The 24,201-nt window shown below is 41.9% G+C and overlaps 1 protein-coding gene across 1 annotated transcript in view; it reads right to left on the bottom strand.

The window, feature by feature from the left end:
• The window catches only part of LOC126188462 (uncharacterized), a 189,779-nt gene that overhangs the window by 77,641 nt on the left and 87,937 nt on the right, over window positions 1–24,201 (bottom strand). Inside the window, exons 11-12 of the mRNA XM_049930066.1 lie at window positions 18,492–18,755; window positions 5,744–5,972 (exon numbers count right to left, since the gene is read on the bottom strand). Coding sequence (XP_049786023.1) covers window positions 5,744–5,972; window positions 18,492–18,755 — 493 coding nt within the window. The remainder of the gene's footprint in view (window positions 1–5,743; window positions 5,973–18,491; window positions 18,756–24,201) is intronic.

The following is a 24,201-nucleotide window of genomic DNA, read 5'->3' on the forward strand; positions in this document are numbered from 1 at the left end:
GAACATGAGGTGTCTGGTGGCAAGTGGACCACCGGAACCTTTGTTGCCCTGGTGGTCTTCTTTTTGTCCGCCTTTTCCTTGGATGATTTTGATGCCCGCAAGGGCTTGTTTAACTTAGTTTCAGGGTCAGGGGAAGAATGTTTAGCTTTACGACCAGCAACCTGTGTTTCCTTCAGCCACTGGTTGATATTCAGTAGTAGATCTGCAGAATCCTGCGACAGGAGTGTTGGAGTGTTCCAAGGAACCTCTGCCTGGTGACAGACACCGGAGGAGGGTGTTGCACCTCTGGCTGGGGATGAAGATCAATATCCCTGGTGGGTGGGCAGTCGACACTCCAACAGTGGATGTGGAGCAAACAGGAGGAGGAGGGGCCCCAGGTGAGTGGAGGTAGTTTAGTGGCCCCAAGGGCCTGATGTAGAAGGCACAAACGGCATTATAGCAGTAGCAAATGTCATCTCCATATGTACATAATGCCAATGATCACATTTTGTTTTGGCCTCCTGATGTGCGAGTCGGTCAAGAGTCTTGTGAACAGGGGGAATGGTGCTCCCCACAGTTGACATAGCAGGATGGGCAGGGTTGGCCAGGTGGAGGGTAGAGTGGATGGCTACTGTGTTGGATTTTGGGCATAGCACAAAGAGCATTGGCTGAAGTTACAAGGAGAAGACATGTGCCCACTCGTGAATTTGCAGCACCGCATAGGAGGGAGAACATACAGCTTCACATCACAGCAATAAACCATCGCCTTGACCTTTCAGTAAATCGGTCACTTTCAAGGGCCAAGACGAGGACCCCAGTATCAACCCTATTGTCCTTTCGTCACAACAGGACATGATGGATGAAATGCATACATTGTCACTCCCAATTGGCACATAACTTGTCATAGGTCTGTAAAGCACGTCATGGTGGAAGACGACATCTTATACCACACTGCGACTGTTGTAAGGCGGTGTTGGTTACAAGAATGTCACCTCAATTGCTTGTCACAGGTGAGCAGTGTCTGCAACTGAACAGGGGACGCTGTTTTAATCAGAACTGAATCACTTTTCATTTTCAAAATAGCTGCTACTTCCCAAACCTGTCCTCAAGGGGTTCAACAAATAATAATGGCTTTGTGGACTCTATAGCAAACTAAGTGTTGTGGGGAGTATTTCTCTCCTTGTCTGTTTGCCCTCTGTCCCTTGCATAGCAAAGCCAGGGAAGGAAACATTGCGGAATAATACTCCTCTGCATTGCATTAGTCCTTTCCTTCAAAAGAGACTGCTGGGGCCATGTTGCCACCAGTGGAAAAAACGTTTGTATTTGCAAGTCATCTGCCTTGGTGCCACCCCCTCTGAACATGGACTTTCCTCATGGGCATCAACCACCCACAGCAACAGCAAACTAGCTCATTAATCATTGCTAGGAGTCCTTGTGCTCCAGCCACAATGGGCACATACTCCTTGGCATACATGGGGAGTTTCCAGCTCAGGTACCAGTAGTACAATCCCTGCATGATCAGGGGGCTCCCACCATGCAGTACCAGACAACCCCCCCCCCCCCCCCCCCCCCCACACACACACACATTGGAATGGCTACGGTGTTGGGTTTTGGGTGTACTGCTTTTGCCAAAATGGAAGGGTACAAAGACAGAAAGGCACAAAAAATGGATTATACACAATATAATGAAAGATGAAAGGTTTTAGAAAGTGCCGGAAGGCAGGATAGTGAGTGTTCAAAATCATAAGCCAAATCCATGCACAATTGGTGCCAAGAAGACTATCCAATGGAAAGGTACAGGGAGAAATGAAGAAGGAAAGACTTGCAGCATGGAAAGGGATGAAGCACTGTATGGGGCAGGACCCCATGGCAGTCAAGCACAAAAAAAAATGGGAGCCCTCTGGTGGGGAATCAGGACAATTTGTCTGCCCACAAATCTACAGTGGTAATGGGAAAACTGATGGATTTTTATTAAAAATTGTAGGACAAACTACCATGTTCCTTAGTATTATCATTATCTGGCTTCAACCTACTCTGAGATATAAAGATATTGTTGACTGGGAAATGTTCTGAATCTAATGAATGTATTAAATTCAACTGAAAGGCTGTGACATAGCTGCAAGAATCCCCTCTACACATTCAAGAACTGTGTGTCTGGTATGCATCATCACATAGCCAAATAGTCATTACATTCTTTCATGGCACAGTAATTAGTGAGCACCACATACAGATGATGCAACAATATCTAAACATTATACATGAAAATAAGTTCTTACCTGGCAAAGTGAACTGGTTACCTGGTCAGCATGGCAGCACCTTATGTCAGAGGAGGAGGGAGAAGAGGCATTACTAGAGGACACTCCAGCAGTCTTGCGAGCAGAGCAACGTCACGTTTCACAGTTGTAAGTTGTAAGTGTACTCCCAGTTAATAAGAAGAATGAAAAAAGGCATACAATATATCTCACCATGGCTGCTCTCGATGCTTCATTGGCAGTAACCATAAAATGATCTTCTTCACTGAAGGTAATCAGTATTCATTGAGCACTACAAACAGATGCTCCAATGTTTTCTAGACACCACACATGATAATCAGCTATTACCCAGCATAGCAAACTGGTTACTTGGTCAGCATGGCAGTACCTTCATGCCACAGAAACATGGAGAGGCATTACTGCCGTACAGTCCAGTACTCTTATAAGCAGATCAATGTCACATGTTAAACGGTTGTATGTGCCACTGAGTGAAGTGTCCATTAATAAGAACAAAGAAATGGCATACAATTTATCTCACCAAGAGTGCTCTCATTGTTTTGCTGGCAATATCCATAAAATGACCTTCCCCCCTGAAATCACTGTCTTCCACAGCTGTGTCTGTTGACTCATCATCTGGAGTATCAACTGTTGATGAAAATCCTCCCTTTATGTTTCTATCTTTGAGGGGTGTTCAATATGCAATGCAACACATTTTCTTCAGCCAGTTTTGGCTGATAAAATGTGGAATTTGTTGTGGGATATTGTGGAATATTTCCACTTCAGCCTTTATAGTTTAATGACATTCCAGTAAGTAGTCAAGCTATATTTAGCCTTCAAAACGGCATTTGTAATGGAAGGGCATTCCAAGCAGAGAGTAGTCACTGAGTTTCTTTTGGCGGAAAATCAGACCACCACAGACATCCTTGGGCATCTGCATAACGTCTACGAAGACCTGGCACTAAATAAAAGCATGATGAGTCATTGAGCGAGGTGCCTGTTATCACTGCAACAATGCTGTGCAAACCTGTCTGATCTCCCAAGTGCCCACTGGCCGCACACAGCTGTGACTCCTGCGATGTTGGAATGTGTGGACACACTTATTTGAGGTAGCAGACGGATCACAATCAAACACCTCGCTACACAATTGGGCGTCTCTGTTGGTAGTGTTGACACACACATCCACTACTTGGGGTACTCAAAGGTTTTTGCCTGTTGGGTTCCTTGTTGCCTAACACGAAACCATAAAGAGTAATGGAGGATCATCTGTGGAGAATTGCTTGCATGTTAAGAGGCTGCTTGACAATTTTCTTTTTCTTTTCTTTTTTTTAAAATTAAACATCATCACAAGCAATGAAACATTGGTTCATCACATTGATCTGGAAACAAAATGGCAATCCCTGGAGTGGCGCCCGCCAGCTCTTCTTCAAAGAAAAATTTCAAAACTACACTCTCAGGTGGTAAATTCATGGTGACAGTCTTTTGGTACTCTGAAGGGATTTTTCTATTTCATGTCCTCCTTCATGCTGAAATGATTAAATCTGAAGTGTACTGTGCTACCCTCAAGAAATAATTTCTGCATGTTAATCACCATAAAAATTCAAACGAACTTCTCCTTCTTCACGGCAACGCAAGGCAAAGTATGTGAACCCAAGAGGAGCTGACTAAAATTTCATTTTTTGGATTCCTCTTCCTCATTCATTCTAGAGCCCAGATCTTGTACCTTCCAACTTCCATCTGTTTGCCCCAATAAGGACGCACTCTGCAGGCAAAACATTCTCACAATAGAAGGTTCTCCCCCCCCCCCCCCCCCCCCAAACACACACGCAAGCAAATGTAATTCACACACACAACTGCAGTCTCAGACAGCTGAAAAACTGCCCGAGACTGCAGTCCTGTGTGTGTGTGTGTGTGTGTGTGTGTGTGTCTATTGGTGATGAAGGCTTTAATGGCCAAAAGCTTCAATTGTCAGAGTCCTTTGCTTGTGCCTATCTGTGACTCAGCATCTCCACTATATGGTGAGTAGCAACTTTCCTTATCCTAATATTGTTATCTTCCATCCTGGATTTTCCACTATTAGATTCATATTCTTGATGTATTAGAACTATCGATCTTATTATCTGCAAGATTCCAGATCAGTTCTGTAGGACTTATGTGCAGATAGTGTGACAGCAGTCAGAAGGGAACCAGTCTTCCTGTCAAATTTTGTCAATGCAATGAAAAGCAGATGGTTTGTGCTCCTTAAATAATTAATGCCAAAAGTTCAAATTTCCTTGTTTCTATGTACTTCCTGTCCATTTCTACATGGTAGTCCAAAGTTTTTCTGTTAAAAGTATAGGAGAGAAGTGAACGTGAAAAGAATTGTTGCCTGACACTATTTGACAATTCTCGTACCACACTGTAAATTTGCAACTTTTATTCACAGTGTAGTGTGTATGAATCCACAGTTTGTCTAAAGAAACTATTTAATTATGATGTTCATTTCTTTTTATAAAAACAGTCTAATGAAGTATGCTATTTTTGTAACTGTGTTCTCATGTCCACACATAATTATTTGTTCATTCTGGAACCTTTAACAATGAAATTTCATAGGTGGAACAGTTTATCTCTTTCTTAGCCTAGAGGTCTGCTTCTGTGTGACAAAAGCTGTGAAGTTTTTGCAAAGATCATATTTCAAAAATTGTTGTCTAATAACACATTTATCTACATCATGGATGAAATATTTATTATATGCATTTTACTTATTTTGCTTTAGTGCAGATACTAGAATTCTGATCAGCTCAGCACTGTGTCCCTCCTGCGATTTTTGCACTACTGACACACTCAACTCCTGATTCTCTCTCTGTTGGTAAAATTAATGACTACAACAGCAAATTAATGTGGCTAGCCATGAAGGTTTTTTCGGTGGTCACGTTTCACTCACATTCTGTGCTCACACTGTCAGCTAACAATGCAGATTACTTTGAAATGGAACATGACTCAACCAAGTAATGTGACCAACTGATTTCCCACTATGGCTGGTAACCACTCTACCTTGCTGTGTAATATAGTACTCGTGGTCCCAGCAAGACAATGTTACTGCTTATACAGTCAACAATAACAATATTTTCTCAGTTCATTGTTTTCATGGACAACCTATCCTAAAGGGCTGCAGTATACAATTGCCTGATTTATCCCACTTGATTTCTTCTTGTGGGGAATTCTTACGGATTCTGCTTACACAGCTCATCCTCACACTATTCTTGAACTGCACAAAGAAAGCGAACAGTGTATGGCTGAAACCCCTCAATACATGCAGCGACATATTCTATCACGTGACTTGCAGAATATATGCCACTATCAGCTATTATTGTAAGCTAATATTTTTCCTATTAGGTTCTGTTGCTTTTTGGACACCTTAGCCACAATTTCTACTTCTACTGCTACTGTTACTACTACTTCTATGTTACAACTACTATTACTGTTACTATTACTACTATACTAAAGAAAATCATTTACTATTCTTTTATTCAAACCTTGAAATTCTGAGGTGGAACAACACGGCATAAGCCAAATTTCTCTGCAATTGGTCGTATCTTATCTATGAACTCAAGGGGGTCCTGAAATTCTTTCTCAGTGGGCCGAAATGTAGGTGCTTCCACCAACTGTGCAGCACCACCTGGAGCTGGGAATGCTGATGAATTGATGGGTGTAATCACATAATTTGAATCTGATGACTTTACACATTTTGCCTTTGCAGGACCCCTAGAATTACAAAAAAAAAGGGTAAAGTAAACATTTACTACAATTTCATATGTTGAAGTGAGTTCTGCTATAAAACTAAATAACTTCTAACTACAGCATAACATACTATACGTGCAATGTAACTTGGCACTTAGTGCACATTGGGGTGGGGCTCTGGAAGCAGTGGAACTGGTAAAAGTCAGCTGGTATTAAGTCATTTCCATCTTAGTAAACAATCCTGTTCACAATATTAATAGAAACAGCGATAAGATTTTGGCAACATGAAATCATTTAAGCAATTGTCACCTCTGTGTATCAACTCATCTCTGCTTTCACAGAAATGTAGCTGCATGTTTGTTTTGTATGCTATCTGCCATGTAACCATTGCTATCACAAATTGCTTACATCTTTTCAACTGTGTCTTGTACTCGTCCACTGCAGCACTCGAGGTCACAGAACCAAGTTACGACACCTGAAGATGGGCATATAAGAGCTCGAAACCGGGCGTGTGATAAATGAAAGAACGTTATAATTCTAGCAGTATTTTCAACCTCTGGCTTACATCTTTGTTCCAAAAAGGAGCCCCCACCCCTCTGTACAGTGCCAAGTTATGTTGCCTGTATAATATCAGACTATAAAAGAAAAATATATTACACTGCTTAAAGGTAAAAGTCATATACGCTTTATCACACATTTATCTTCAAGTGAACTGTTGGCAATGAAAGACACTTTCAATATTAGTTAGTGAAAAAATTAAATGATTGATCTCCATGAAGTAAAAATCACATTTTCCCCCCAAATTTAACAGTGAGACAGTATGAAAAGCTCATACATCTTAGTCACAACCACATAATGTAATTCACATGCATCACAGCTTGGCAAGTATACTAACAAAAACTGTATTTCAAAAAGGATCGATGTCATGGCTGAATAAAGAGTTTGGAATTGACAGGTAGGAAGAAAAGGATGCAAGATGACTCCAACTAAGGAACAAGTATACAAAGAATTTCTAAGCCCTCTTACAAAAGATATACTGCCTTCAAAAAAGTCTCTCGGTAATTTTCAGTACAGAAAATTGTAACTGGAAGCTTGGGATTACTTAGAAAATGGATGAGGGAAAGGCTGTGTTAGAGGTGAATTGCCATGGTGACAGGGTATATGGACATGAACTTACAAAATGCGAAAAAAGCACTTACAAATAGTACTACAATGCAAAGGATGCCACTGTGGGACTGCTGGAATCACTAACCAATTCTTCATTAAAAAAAAGGGCTCTAAGCACTATGGGACTTAACATCTGAGGTCCTCAGTCTCCTGGACTTAGAACTACTTAAACCTCACTAACCTAAGGACATCATACACATCGATGCCCAAGGCAGGATTCGAACCTGCAACTGTAGCAGCAGCAGCACGGTTCCGGACTGAAGCACCTAGAACCGCTCGGCCACAGCGGCCAGCAGTCCTTCATTACAAATGGAATATTTTCACCTCACCTCATTATATGACAAGTGCCACATTAATGTTTAAAGCATTTGTGCACTCACTTTTTACATTTACTGAAGCCTGTGAAGCCTCAACCTCATCAAAATCCCCAAAAGAGTAAGACCACGAAGATCTAGTATCCTGGGATTTTCCTCATGCTAGTGTTCTAATGTCATCTACACTGCCTCACAGAGACAAGAGGAAACTGATAATTGGACATTATTATAAATTTTGCCAAAAATTTTATAAATTCACTGAGTGATACAAAATGCCCAGATATCAATACAAAGCTTGAGGGGAAAATTCACACAATTTAGCCAGGTCTTTGCTTCTAAGCTATGTTGTAAGAATATCTTACAAAAAAATTAAGTAATGTACAAGAAATTGGCTTGCACAATGCTGCCCGCGCCCCTATTATTTGGTGAGTTGTCACCCTTGTTCTTTAAATTATTTATAAAAAATCTCTAGTTCAAAATAGGACTTGTACGAAAGCTAGCATGTTATCAGCCTTGTTTATGTGTGTGTTGAGGACGCAACATATCTGCAGTTTGTTTAGTTGTTACCTTTACTCTTAAATTCTTTACATTTTCGTAGAATTTTCTATTAACATACGCTCATGCTCATAAATTAAGGATAATTGCAGAATGTGGTGCCACACAACGTGGCACTACACAAAAGTGGTGCTAATAGCATAGGCACATAGGGAACACACGACACAGATCTGTAAGTCCACGATATTGGTGATACGTTGAGAAAACCGTCCTGAAACACTTGTGCTACAAAATGCCACTGTTTCCTGCACATGTGCCCTGACATCAATATGGGATATGATCACCATGCTCATGTACACAGGCCGCACAACGGGTTGGCGTACTCTGGATCAGGTGGTTGAGCAGCTGCTGGGGTATAGCCTCCCATTCTTGCACCAGTGCCTTTCAGAGCTCCTGAAATGTCGTAGGGGTTTGAAGACGTGCAGTGATATGTTGACTGAGAGCATTCCAGATGTGCTTGATTGGGTTTAGGTCTGGAGAACAGCCATGCCACTCCATTCGCCTGATATTTTCTGTTTCAAGGTACTCCTCCACGAGGGCAGCTCAGTGGGGCCATGTGGTGTTATCCATCAGGAGGAAGGTGGGACCCATTTCACCCCTGAAAAGGTGGACGCACTGGTGCAAAATGACATCCCAATACACCTGACGTATTACAGTTTTTCTGTCAAAGACATGCAGGGATGTACATGCCCCAATCATAATCCCACCTCACACCATCAAACCACAACCTCCATACAGGTCCCTTTCAAGGACTTTAAGGGGTTGGTATCTGGTTCCTGGTTCATGCCAGATGAAAACCTGGCTAGAATCACTGTTCAGACTCTACCTGGACTCTTCTGTGAACATAACCTGGGACCACTGTTCCAATGACCATGTACTGTGTTCTTGACACCAGGCTTTATGGGCTCTCCTGTGACCAGGGGTCAGTGGAACGCACCTTGCAGGTCTCCGGGCGAATAAACCATGTCTGTTCAGTCGTCTGTACACTGTGTGTATGGAGACAACTGTTCCAGTGGCTGCAGTAAGGTCCCGAGCAAGGCTATCTGCAGTACTCCGTGGCCGCCTGCGGGCACTGATGGTGAGATATCGGTCTTCTTGTGGTGTTATACACTGTGGACGTCCCGTACTGTAGCACCTGGACACATTTCCTGTCTGCTGGAATCGTTGCCATAATCATGAGATCACACTTTGTGACACATGGAGGGCCTGTGTTACAGCCTGCTGTGTTTGACCAGCCTCCAGTCGCCCTAGTGTTCTACCCCTTATAATGTCATCAATATGTGTTCTTTAAGCCATTTTCAACACCCAGTCACCATTAGTATTCTGGAAACGTCTGCACACTTACTCGCTGTACCGTACTCTGACCTGCACCAAGACACCTCTGCATATGTGGGCTGCTGCCAACGCCACCGTGCGACGACTGCAGGTCAATTACCGTATTTACTCGAATCTAAGCCACATTTTTTTTCCAAAAAACCGCCTGCTGCTTAGAATCGAGTGCAAAGCGGGAGTTCTGAAAAATGTTGGTAGGTGCCGCCACAACTAACTTCTGTCGTCGAATATATGTGGCGCTTCACAGGCACAAAGATAAATACTGGCACCAAAACCTCTGCGTCAGTAAATAAATTTAAAAAAAGGTGGAAGACGAGCTTTTTTTCTCCGCCCTGAGTTTTGACCGCTGCATTTTCATACATTATCCAACGAAGTAAATACAAATTCCGTATTGTTCATCTTCGAATGTAGCAGCATTTCAATGTACTACGAAAATCTGACTGGCAAGATTGTTTGGGATGTTTGTCAATATGGCCAACTCTGCGTTCTGAATTTTTTCCTACCTGTGAGAAGAGATGGTTGCTAATAGGAACTTTTATGAATTGTGAATCATATGCAGTATTCTCTTCACCATAATAATAATAATACAAATATAAACATTTTGCCAAGTATTCTTTCGTGTTTGCTGCTATCTCATTTAAATCCTGTCTGCCTAATAAACTACGAAACTAGAGTGAAACAACAGCAAACGCGGTAGAATATACATATCATGTCATGTTTATATTTGTATTATTGTTATGACGAATAGCGATATAGTCAGAAATGAAACATGGCAATTGATTAGATTTTTAAATCTAAGATGACTCTAATTTCTGTGCAGAATGTAATGTACAAAAGAGGCGTCTGCAAAAATTTTGAAACGGAGAAAATTTTTTCGCTAAACTCTTGTAAGCGGCGGTAGCGCGCACAAAAGCAAGCCATGTCGTGAGTGGCGACAGGTCCTAAACACTCATTATCAGAATGCGACAAACAATGCATGACACAGTACAGTAATGCATTTTCAGCTTTGAGTGACGTAAACATCAATAACAAAGAGAACGGCACTTATCAGATCAAAGAAAAATAAGCAATCAATTCAAACCAAATGAAGCACGTGAAAAAGGAAGGGTTCCCGTATCAATACGGACGGAGCGCCTGACGCAGAGCAACGGCTACCTGGTAAAGCTTAACTGCTAAGCTTACGACTCGAATCAAACTACTATAGCTGTATCGTCATTCATTCTACGTAAATTGTGTCTCATATTACAATGGACCAACTTTGTTTCAATTTGGAGGTGCGGCCTAAAACTTTTCTCTCCCCTTGAATTTCGAGTCTCAGATTTCAGGTGCGGCTTAGATTCGGGAAAATTTCTTTTCCTCGATTTCGAGTCTCAATTTTCAGGTGCGGCTTAGATTCGAGTGCGGCTTAAATTCGAGTAAATATGGTAGATAGGTTTCATTTGGACTGATGCTTAAAGGTACTGATACTGGTCCTTGTGATATTACGCACAGTAAAAATTACAAAATGTCTATGAAAGTTTAAACATTAAAATCAAGATATTGAGCACATCACAGTTCATACCTAAACTCATCACTGACACATTAAAATTATCTTCCATTATGACGTGGTCACACTGGTTCCTTTGCGATGAACTGGGTTATACCAAAACCCTGCATGCAGCCATTTAGCAAGCAAGCTTGTGTAAAATAATGGCAGAAACCTGTGAAGGATTTCTAATGCAGGATTTACTCTAGTAGTGGCATTAGATCAATGTAACTAATCCACTGTTATTCATACTTTTATTTCTGCCAAAACAACTGCCTTCTGCCTTGTTTTTGAAATTTATATGGAGCTCTGAGAACAGGTGGAACGGGTCTTTCACTTTTATATACCAAGATATAAGAATGTAATGTTCGAAACATGTACAGTACATGAAATCTATACATACATAAATCACAGACTATGGCTGCAGTTTCTTTCTGTATGGTTGGGATAATCTCACCAAAACTGTAGGACCCAGTTTTCACTAATAGATGGACTGATTGATTCATATATCTAATTTATAAATATTTTGTACAAACTGATAGAACTATGATGAATTAAAGCCAGCCATCACTGCAAAAACAATGCCATTCAAGATGGCAATTTGGGCCACAGCTTGTACCAAAAGAAGACGCACACCGACCTATACTTAAATGTGAGACAGCTGCCACCACCCAGCTCAGAGGAATGGCATGCTCAAAAGGGCTTGCACCCTCTCTGAGAATGAAAGTTTCAACAAAGAACTTGAACATATGAGAGCAGTTTTCCTGAAGAATGACTTCAAGGAGCGGCAAATTTGAGGAGCCCTTGGTTCCATGCCCTTTGTACAACTGGCGGAATCAGAAGAGGATTCTCAGGGCATAGTCATTGCATATATTCCTTTTTGTGGCGTGTTATCTAGGAAGACAGAACGAATTCTCCAGAAACATCTCGTGAAAAATGATCTTGGACTACAGAAATCCAGGGTCTGTCAGATACTCTGCCAATGTGGTAAGACATACATAGGTCAGATGGTGCATACTGTCGAACACCAACTGCGTACCAGATTGCAGCAGTTTAACAGATTGTAAGTCACAGAACATTGCCTGATAGAACTGCATGGAATGGACTATGACCATAACCTAGGTTCGGAAACAGATGTCCAACTTCTGGGACTGTGTCATTAAGATTCCAGTAATAAGGTAATCACTGATAAGTTGTGACAGCACGTACATCCCAAGTAGGCATGGGATCCTACTATCAGAATGATCAAGAAGAGAAATGAGATATCAGACATCAAACTGACATCAGGGGCAGGTGGAGGAATGGCAGAGGTGCTACCAGTATGCACATGTGGATGCAAACCTAGTACGGAGCATCGTGTCAGCAGGATGAGTGGGGTTATGGATGCTGGGTGTGGACAGCTGACACAGCTGCTGATCAAAGGGAGAGGGGCAGGGGATAAAAGCACAGTGCCGGGCCCACTATCAGTCAGTTCATCAGAGTACCTGATGATGACAATGTGAATATTTGTTGAAATACTGTGCCCCTTAGACACTGACGTCCAGCAGTTCAGTTCACCTGTGAACCATTTTGGAATGACATTGCCATATAGCGGCACAGCTGCTGTGACTCCAGAGAGCAGTGAGGCTTGAGATGAATCCAAGTCAGGCCTTGTAGTCTAGAAGTAAAGTGCACATCTGAAAAGCAGAAGGTTGTGGGATTGAAACATACCCAGATTCCAGATTTTTTTTAACTCAGCATTCACCTCTGTCTTTTAACTTAGCATTCACCTCTCAATGACGTGGAGAATCACCAGAAATGAATTGTGGTTCAGATTACACACTGCACTGTGGGTCATCTTTCCCCGATTGCACAATTGGCTACGAAGATACAAGCTGCCGATGTGATGCCCCAACTGGAACACCTGCTCCAGGCCATTGAGCACCACAAAATTATCACACACACACACACACACACACACACACACACATTCTCCTTCTATACATGTTATAAATTAAAGTCCCCCCCTCCTTTTTCTGCCTATATATGGAGGCTAATCCGAGGAACTGCCATAGTGATTTTGATACAAATCAGTTATCACAAATTTAGCTGTCCCACTTGCTATTGAACAACTAATTAATGATACTAAAGAAGCACACATTATGAAAGTTAAATGACTGTCTTATGCTATTTTGTTTATTTTTTATATATTTTACATTGTGGTGTCACAAATATTGCTTGCAGCATGTGCCTTTAGTCTGAAGATAGCTACAGGCTGCTTGAACTTTGACACAGCATTGTGAAATGCTCATTTTATTATATGGTAAGAAATACATAAGGATAAAAGATGTTTAAAATACGAGGGCGGTTCAGAAAGTAACCTCCGATCGGTCACAGTGCGGGTTGTGGGGGGAGTAGCAACGCCATCTGTGCGTTCACGCACTCAACAGGTCAGTCGGCATCAAGCCGTGGTCGAGTGAACGTCGTACCTGCGCTAGTTTAGTTTTTGTGGCAGTTTGAAATGTGTGCTGCAATAGAAAACCTTGCCAAATGTGAAGTGCGTGCTGTCATAAGGTTTTTTACAGCCAAAGGATATTCTGCAGCAGCTATTCATCGTGAGCTTTGTGCCGTGTACGGACCAAGAGTTATGAGTGAAGGAGTTGTCCGTGAATGGGTACGTTTATTTAAAAGTGGACAAGAAAACGTTCATAATGAAGAGAGGAGTGGTAGACCATCATTGGTGACTGACGAACTCGTTCAGACAGTTGATGCAAAAGTTCGTGAAAATCGACGTTTCTCAATGTCGGAGTTGTCTACTGGTTTTCCACAGATTTGTAAGACTCTCTTGTACGAGATAGTGACAGAAAGATTGGGTTACCGTAAGTTCTGTGCACGATGAGTGCCCAAAATTCTTACCGACCACCACAAAACTCAAAGAATGGCCTCTGCGTTAGACTTTCTGTCACGTTATGAGGACGAAGGAGAACCATTGTTAAACAGAATCGTGACCGGTGACGAAACCTGGATTAAGTACGTGAACCCTGAGACAAAAGAACAATCAAAGATGTGGGCACATTCAAATTCGCCTACCAAACCAAGAAAAGCCTCGCAAGATTTTTCTGCCAGAAAACTGATGGCAACGGTGTTTTGGGATGCCAAAGGGGTGTTGTTGGTTGAATTCATGGAACGTGGTACGACCATTAATCAAGACGTGTACTGTGAAACAATAAAAAAGTTACGACGCGCTACACAGAACAAACGCCGTGGTATACTGACTTCCGGTATCGTTTTTTTGCACGATAACGCCCGTCCTCACTCTGCTCGCAGAACAACGGCCCTTCTTGAGTCCTTCAAGTGGGACGTTATCAACCATCCACCTTACAGCCCAGACCTGGCGCCAAGTGATTATCACCTCTTCATGCATTTGAAGAAATGGCTCGGGTCACAGCGGTTTGATGACGACGAAGAGCTCAAAGATGCGGTCACAGGCTGGCTCCAGGCACAAGCGGGTGATTTTTATGCAGAAGGAATTTCAAAGCTTGTGAAGAGATACGATAAGTGCCTCAATCGCTATGGAGACTATGTAGAAAAATAGTGCAAAGATGTAGTTGTAAGATGTATATATTAAAATATTTTTATTTAACTTGGTGTATTTTTTTAAATCAACCGGAGGTTACTTTCTGAACGGCCCTCGTATTTCAGCTTACTTGTCAATTCTCCAGCAACATCGATTTCAGTTCAGTTCCTTTATTTGTTTATTCAGATAAAAGTACTGTAGTTATTGTCATGAATCATCATCAATTTCACTTAACTACAAATACTGTAAGTTATTTTTATAATTTTTTAAGTCAAAGAACATTATTAACCTCCTACTTTGTCCACATTAAGTAGCAGTATGTAGGGGGGATATGACTGAAAATTCAAGAGTGTCAGCATTTCTACTCATTTGTTTGGAATGTTTAGAGCAATATTTTGAAAATGTCGTGATCTTTCTTAAAAATAATGTACGAATACTACAAATGATGTCAAATTTGGCGAAGTATTGTCTTCAATCTACACTCCTGGAAATTGAAATAAGAACACCGTGAATTCATTGTCCCAGGAAAGGGAAACTTTATTGACACATTCCTGGGGTCAGATACATCACATGATCACACTGAAAGAACCACAGGCACATAGACACAGGCAACAGAGCATGCACAATGTCGGCACTAGTACAGTGTATATCCACCTTTCGCAGCAATGCAGGCTGCTATTCTCCCATGGAGACGATCGTAGAGATGCTGGATGTAGTCTTGTGGAACGGCTTGCCATGCCATTTCCACCTGGCGCCTCAGTTGGACCAGCGTTCGTGCTGGACGTGCAGACCGCGTGAGACGACGCTTCATCCAGTCCCAAACATGCTCAATGGGGGACAGATCCGGAGATCTTGCTGGCCAGGGTAGTTGACTTACACCTTCTAGAGCACGTTGGGTGGCACGGGATACATGCGGACGTGCATTGTCCTGTTGGAACAGCAAGTTCCCTTGCCGGTCTAGGAATGGTAGAACGATGGGTTCGATGACGATTTGGATGTACCGTGCACTATTCAGTGTCCCCTCGACGATCACCAGTGGTGTACGGCCAGTGTAGGAGATCGCTCCCCACACCATGATGCCGGGTGTTGGCCCTGTGTGCCTCGGTCGTATGCAGTCCTGATTGTGGCGCTCACCTGCACGGCGCCAAACACACATACGACCATCATTGGCACCAAGGCAGAAGCGACTCTCATCGCTGAAGACGACACGTCTCCATTCGTCCCTCCATTCACGCCTGTCGCGACACCACTGGAGGCGGGCTGCACGATGTTGGGGCGTGAGCGGAAGACGGCCTAACGGTGTGCAGGACCGTAGCCCAGCTTCATGGAGACGGTTGCGAATGGTCCTCGCCGATACCCCAGCAGCAACAGTGTCCCTAATTTGCTGGGAAGTGGCGGTGCGGTCCCCTACGGCACTGCGTAGGATCCTACGGTCTTGGCGTGCATCGGTGCGTTGCTGCGGTCCGGTCCCAGGTCGACGGGCACGTGCACCTTCCGCCGACCACTGGCGACAACATTGATGTACTGTGGAGACCTCACGTCCCACGGGTTGAGCAATTCGGCGGTACGTCCACCCGGCCTCCCGCATGCCCACTATACGCCCTCGCTCAAAGTCCGTCAACTGCACATACGGTTCACGTCCACGCTGTCGCGGCATGCTACCAGTGTTAAAGACTGCCATGGAGCTCCGTATGCCACGGCAAACTGGCTGACACTGACGGCGGCGGTGCACAAATGCTGCGCAGCTAGCGCCATTCGACGGCCAACACCGCGGTTCCTGGTGTGTCCGCTGTGCCGTGCGTGTGATCATTGCTTGTACAGCCTTCTCGCAGTGTCCGGAGCAAGTATGGTGGGTCTGACACACCGGTGTCAATGTGTTCTTTTTTCCATTTCCAGGAGTGTACATAACACAATTTACGATTCTTAGTAATTCACAAGACAAGTGAAAAACACATAACACAATTTTATAAAACAGAAATAAACTAATTCATCCTCATCCTCAACAAAATGGCCCCTACCAGTCAATTCATACCATGATACACAGAACTCAGAAATGGGGCCACCAGATGTAAAATAGTCGAAATTCCCTTACAGACTGAAACTGTCTCATTAAATAGAAGCTCTAGCTGCTTAAAAATTTATTTTAATAATTTTTTATGTAAGTGAAAATCACTCCTTGATCAGCATTTTTTGCTAAGTATGTGCCTGATTACATAATTCTTTGAATCTGCTGAGTTTGTAAACAACAAATCATGCTAATGCATCAAATACTGCCAGAGACTGGGCGACAGCCAGGTGGAAACTATTCGGATGGCTTTCGGTGACTATTCTCTGGGCATCACACAGATTAAGGAGTGGTACAACTGGTTTAAAGATGGCTGCACATTGGTGGATGGCGATACATGTTCCGGTCACCCGTCAACATGCCCATATGATCACGCCACTGCCAAAGTGAATGCTGTGATGATTCGGGACTGTCGTGTGACTACCAGAGACATTGGGCAAGAGGGGACACCAACTTTTCCAGCACATTCCATTGTGACCAAAGATTTGGCCACAAAGAGAGTGTTGGCAAAATTTGTGTCGAAGCTGCTGATGGTAGAGCAAACACAAGTTCATGTTGAAGTCTCACAGGACACGCTGAGCTCCACAGTGACCCCCAACTTCACTAGTGAGTCCTGAGTGTATGAGTACGTCCCAGAAACCAAATACCAGTCATCACAGTGGAAGCACTGTTCGTCAGCAAGACCAAAGAATGCCCATCGACTGCACAGCAATATCAAAATGATGCTGACTGTTTTCTTTTGACTCCCAAGGCGTGTACACCAAGAGTACATACCACAGGGTCAAACAATCACCAAAGAGTACTACGGGGATGGCCTCCATTGCCTATGTGATGCTATGTGGCACAGGAGAACAGACTTGCAGTCAATAGGAAATTGGCGCCTTCTATCACAAAAACGTTCCAACACTTCCTCGCACTTGATTCAGAGCGTTTTGGCAAAAAAACTATATTCCTGTGCTTCAACAGGCTCCTTACTCTCCCGATTTGGCCCTTTGTGACTTCTGGCTGTCCCCAAACTTGAGGCCATTGAAAGGAATGTGATTTCAGACAAGAGAGGACATTATGGAGTGCTTTTTCTCCTTCACTGATCTGCAACGAGCAATGGCTACTGGACACTATATTTATGGGCCGTATGCTACCTTACATGTATTATTTTTCTGCCAATGTCAATAGCTGTTAAATATGTCTTCCCTGACATCTTCTGGCAATTTCTTTTACTCCCCCTCCCCCTTGTACCTGCTCCACCAGTGTGCCCCAAGCACTCCTTGACTTACAACATTACTTCTACTGTGTAAATTATGTACATCTGTTAAGTATAAAAATTTTACTTAAATTAAGCAGAGCTGTAATGCAAAATTATTCATAGCTGTACTTAGTGTAGCTGCTTCTACCACTTTTAAGACACATCTTATTTGTGATTTTATATTTAGGTTTATTGATGTTCACCTGAGAAGGCCTGGGAGGCAAAATCAGTTGTGACAATAAAGAAATTTTATGAAACTGAGGCTACTAATTAATCAGACTCATATAAACAGTTCTTGAAAATGCTTTATGTCCAAAATAAGGAGTGTGCTAGACAAAATAATAAAACACTGCGTTGAACCGGAACGTAAACCGATATAATTACCTTTTATACTAACATACTGACTTTGTGAGACAGATCATGGGGCATGTCTGGACAGCTCAGCTGGTAAAAGCACTGCCCACAAAATTTGAAGGTCAGATTTTGAGTTTCCATCTGTCGCACAGTTTTAACCTGTCAAGAATTCTAACAACAATGCACAGTTTTAACCTATCAAGAATTCTAACAACAACAAACATTTTGCTGCAGATTGAACCATTTAGTATCTGCCAAGAAAAACAAGAATGTAGCTAAATCATATTAAATATTATTGTGAAAAATCACACAGCTTAACAAATAATCCTGCCACACACACAAATTATGCCTGCTACACACACAAATTATGCTACAAACAATCCTAATACATAAGCAAATGTATATCACTGAGAATGAGCTATGCAAACGTACCGCTTACTTGGGACCAATGCTGATTTAGATGACGTGCCTGCAGCACTCTGATCAGCAGACCCTCTGCGTTCCTTTGGCAGGGACTGTACCGACACAGGCTGTTTCACGACTGGTGCTGGTGAACGTGGAGTAACCTCATGTTCGACAGTTGTCGTTGTTGCATCGGTGCTGATAGGTCTTCCACGAGCTGTAGGTTGCACAGTACCCACGGGTGTAGATCGTGACTGCGTGATAGATCGTTGACTAGGTGCACCGAGGACAGACCTTTAAAACAGAGTTTCACCTTTCACTTTACAAAATAGGGCTTAACACAAATAAATATTTGGATGAATCTTGGATTTTACAAAACCATACGAACAAATATGGAGGCTTGAAACTATCTAAAAGTCGAGCTGGTCGGCTCATTGTGGCTAATTCTGGATCCGCACATATCGTTTTTATATCAGGAGCAAAACTTGTGTTTCATGATCGTAAGAGTTCTGTTGTATCTGATTAGCACCTGGAAATGAATGGTGGTGTTTTCAAGAACTGATTCATTAATTTGTTACACTCTTTGTAAGTAGTAAAAACCATACGAACAAATATGGAGGCTTGAAACTATCTAAAAGTCGAGCTGGTCGGCTCATTGTGGCTAATTCTGGATCCGCACATATCGTTTTTATATCAGGAGCAAAACTTGTGTTTCATGATCGTAAGAGTTCTGTTGTATCTGATTAGCACTTGGAAATGAATGGTGTGTTTTCAAGAATTGATTCATTAATTTGTTACACTCTTTGTAAGTAGTATGCATTATTGTACTGGATAATTCTAGCTATCATTCTATCAACATTGACAGAATACCAGCTTCGAAATGATTTACAGCAGACATCATGGATTGGCTTCAGATGCCGGCCGGAGTGGCCAAGCGGTTCTAGGTGCTACAGTCTGGAACCGCACGGCCGCAGGTTCAATTCCTGCCACGGGCATGGATGTGTGTGATGTCCTTAGGTTAGTTAGGTTTAAGTGGTTCTAAGTTCTAGGGGACTGATGACCTCAGAAGTTAAGTCCCATAGTGCTCAGAGCCATTTGAACCATTTTGGCTTCAGATAAGGTTGTTCAGTTTTCTCCTGCTGAAACGAGGGATGAACTTTTCTCCAAGCACGAGATAATAGATGTGAAGAAGGTAGGTGAATCCATCTACACTGCAAAGGAAATGGGACATGAAGTTGGGTGACTACTACCTTACCACTACCAGTATAATCCCATTGAGTTGATATGAGCTCAATCCCTTTTTATATAAATTATAGGCTACCAGTTTTTAAATAGAAATTATCAATGGTATATAAGGAGTTATTCAGGAGAAATGATTTTGTTAGATTTAAAACTTGCTTTGTTACATGTCAGTCTTTTTATGTTATTGAGCAAATGATCAAAAATTTCTTCTGTTGCTGCATATTAAATTCCTTTCTCAGCCACTGACAGCTTGAACAACTGGTATTGTAGCTGTGGATTTCACAATTCTTCTCAAACTGCGTTGGATTATTTATGACAAATTTCATTAGTGAATATACAATGAGGTGATAAAAGTAATGGGACAGCAATACACACTTATACAGATGGCAGCAGTATCATGTACACAAACTATAAAAGGGCACTGCAATGGATGGAGCTGTTATTTGCACTCAGGTGAAAAGGTTTCTGACATGTGATTATGGCCACACGGGGGGAATTAACAGATTTTGAACACAGAATGGTAATTGAAGCTAGATGCATGGGACTTTACATTTTGGAAATCGTTAGGGAATTTAATATCCCGTGAGCCACAGTGTCCAGAGTGTGCCGAGAATATTAAATTTCGGGCATCACTTCTCACCATGGACAGCTTTCACATAATGACCAATACCAGCAGCATTAGCAAAGTTGTCAGTGCTAACAGAAAAGCAACACTGCGTGAAATAACTGCAAAAAAACAATGTGGCATCTATGACAAACTTATCTATTAGGACAGTACAGTGAAATCTGGCAGCACGATTGACATTAGTGCCTTTGTTAACAGCATGACATTGCCAGCAGTGCCTCTCTTGGGTTTGTGACCACATCCGTTGGGCCCCAGATGCTCGAAAACTGTGGCCTGGTCAGATGAACCCCGATTTCAATTGGTAAGAGCTGATGGCAGGATTCGAGTGTGGTGCAGACCACATGAAGCCATGGATCCAAGTTGACAATAAGGCACTGTGCAAGCTGTTGGTGGCTCTGTAATGGTGTGAATTGTGTTTACACTGAATGTACTAGGTCCTTTGGTCCAACTGAATTGACTATTGACTGGAAATGCTTATGTTTGGCTCCCTGGAGACAATTTGTAGCCATTCATGGACTTCATCTTCCCAAACAATGATGTCATGTCACTGGGTCACAATTGTTTGTGATTGGTTTGAAGAACATTCTGTACAATTCAAGTGAATGACTTGGCCTCACAGATTGCCCATCAAGCATTTATGGGACATATGCTGAGTTGATGCCACATCAAGTTGTTGCATTACACTGGACAAAAGGAGGTCTGACATGATATTAGGAGGTATCCCATGACTTTTGTCACCTCAGTGAACGTACTATGATCGTGCAGCTATAATGCTAATTCTACCCTACTTACTGACTCCTGTTTATGTGTTACATCAATTATTGGAATGACTCCATCCGTTGTACAGAACTAAATGTAGTGTGTTTTCTCTAAACTCAAGGAGAGTCCATTTTCACAGAACCACTTAATAATTCTTTGAAAAACTTCATAAATAATCTCTAGTGTTGCTTTCTCTCTTGGGAGTCATTCTAACACTAGTATCATCTGCAAACAGTACCAATTCTGCTTATTGAATATTAAGTGGAAGGTAAATCACGTATGTAAAGAATAGGAATGGATTCAAAATTGAAACCTGTGAGATTCAATCTTTGATGTCTCTCCAGTTGCTAAAATTTTTTACCTTTTCAATGTTGTCTGAATTACTGATCATAACTTTTTGAATTCTGTTTGTTAAGTATGATTCAAACCACTTGTGGGTAAAGCCATCAATTCCGTAAAACTCATGTGTTGCTAAGAGTGTAACATGATCTACACAACCAAATGCCTTGGAAAGATCACAAAAAATGCCAAATGGTGATATTTTATTATTTACGGATTGTAATATTTGGTGGGTAAATGTATAAATAGCATTCTCAATGAAGCAACCCTGCTGCAATCCAAACTATGATAAGCTAAATAAACTGATTCTACTTAAATGTGAGACCAATGACACCCATACAATTGTTTGTAGAGGGAAGATCAAGACCTAGGGGTATGGAGTATCTTTAATATTTTGAAAGATGAGTGTCAACTTTTAAGTAACCATTGAAAAGTTCTAGTTCCAACCCTGCTAAAAACTTACATAATACCAATTTCTAAATCATTTCTTCAAAGAGAAACACTTGATTACATCATATTTTTTCCTTTCCCTCCAGGCATGGGCACCCTTGTGTGAGACTACTTTCAGATACACAACTTTCTCAAATATATTGGAAAAAGATATCAGTACAGAAACTGGATGATGATTATTTATATCTTTCTTGTCACCTTTCTTATACAAAGGTTAAACAATTACGTATTCTAACCTGCCTGGAAAAATTCCTTTTGCCAGTGATGCATAACATACAAGATGTCCCTCCTAACTCTCTCACTCATATATTTCCAAAATGAAGCAAAATGTGAAAAATGCAATTGGCCAGGAATGCACCTGTCAGGGGCTCACACAATGGGCAGCAGGAATGCATAATCCATAAGGTCAATGAACATCAATTCCTAAAAAAAGTTAGATTTTTTGGCACATATATGTTTTTTTCCACAGGATTGAAAACTTGAGGGACAATTACTGACAGCAGACTTGGTTTCACTGTTCCAATGTCAACTGTTCCAATGTCAAACATTCTGAAATATTAGACTTAAAGGATGACAACAGCATCATGGTTTTTTTGCAGGACTAGGGTTGCCTGCACGTGCTCCACCCACCTGTCAGTGACACACACAATGGGCAGGTATGCACAATCCATAAAAGTAATCAAACATCACTTTCAACATATATTTATTTAAATGGCACATGTTTTTGACAGAAATGAGAATTAGAGGTACAATTTCGTGAGAAGACATGCTTCTACTGTCTTAAACAGAATTATTAGTGGCATATACCCACAGAAATTTCACGTTTGTGCATGACACCCAGCAAGTTAAACACACTCACAAATAACCGGTAACATCATATCCAATGAACTTCCATCACCTCAACAGATGTTTGAAGTGTCCACTGTTTGCATCAGTACACTTGTGGAGACAGTGAACAAGTGAGCACTGCACAGATTGTAGTATTTTCACAGGTATCGCTGCACATGCAGCAGTAATATGTTGTTCCACACCCTTTGGTCTTGTTGGGGATTTGTAGTACACACATTCTTTCACTGCACCCCACAGAATGAAGTCTAGCGGCATCACATCAGGCAGCTGGGCTGGTGAGCTCACAGGACCTCCCCATCCTATTCATTTATTTGGAAACACTGCAGCTACAACTTCCCTGGAAACACATGCATAGTGTGCAGGGCATCCATCATGCTGGAACCACATTGATAGACATGTTTCCAATATCATGTCCTACACGAGAAGGGGGAGTGTGTCTTCCAGAAATGATGCATATTGCCATTCAGTTAATGGTCCCTGATAAAAATAGGGACCATAACATGCATACCAATGAAGACCAGACCAAACACTGAAACCTCACAGTCACTGATGAGCAACTGAGCAAAACCAGGAGAGTTTTGTTATTTTGTACTGGCCAGTAGTGTATGTTCCACAAACTCATGCTACCATTCTTTGTCAACAAAGCTTCATCTGTAAACAACATATCATGTAGGTAGTCAGAATGACCTCACAACACTGATGTGCAAAAGTCTTCGTGTACATTTCTTGGTATAGTGAGATGCGATACGGATGAAATGTATGCCTAAGCAAAATTCTCCGAACACTACTACAGCTTATTCCAGAACTGTGTGCAATCTGTTGTACAAATTGTTAGTTGCTGTGTTTGTACACGAACACTTTCCAGGCACCCAGCTGAGTGTTTCCATGAGATACGATCTGGGTACTGTTCAGCCGATCTGGGTAGCATTCAGTGCACACTGCTACAGCTGTTACTGTATTTCTGTGACATCTGCCATAAATTAACATCATATCTAGTTTCTCTTCATTACTGAAGACCAGCATATTGCCGAGGTGACTGCAAATGTCACAAACCACACCAAAGCAGGGAAAGCACTGTCTGAAACACATATGAAATTTGTCACAGTGTATTTTCCTGTTTGACACTGACAGCAGTTCTGCCAGTAGTAACTGCACCTCTAGTTTTCATTTCTGTGGAAAAAAAAAAACGTACATGTACATTAAAAAAACTGACTGTGTTGAAAATAGTGTTCTTTGACCTTCATAGATTCTGCACTCCTGTCCATTGTATGAGCCCCTACACAGGTGCAACCCTGGCCAATTGCATTTTCCACATTTTGTTTCTTTTTGGAAATATATAAGGTAATAGGTTTGGGGGAGGGGGGCACCTTATATCATTATGGAAATTTCTTACTAAGTTAGAGAAATTTTTCAGTATTCTGTTTAAAATGCCATCAACACCAGCTGAGCTTTTGTTTTTTAGATGATTAATGGAAA

Source organism: Schistocerca cancellata, chromosome 5, assembly GCF_023864275.1.
Source record: "Schistocerca cancellata isolate TAMUIC-IGC-003103 chromosome 5, iqSchCanc2.1, whole genome shotgun sequence".
Classification (NCBI taxonomy): Eukaryota; Metazoa; Arthropoda; class Insecta; order Orthoptera; family Acrididae; genus Schistocerca; species Schistocerca cancellata.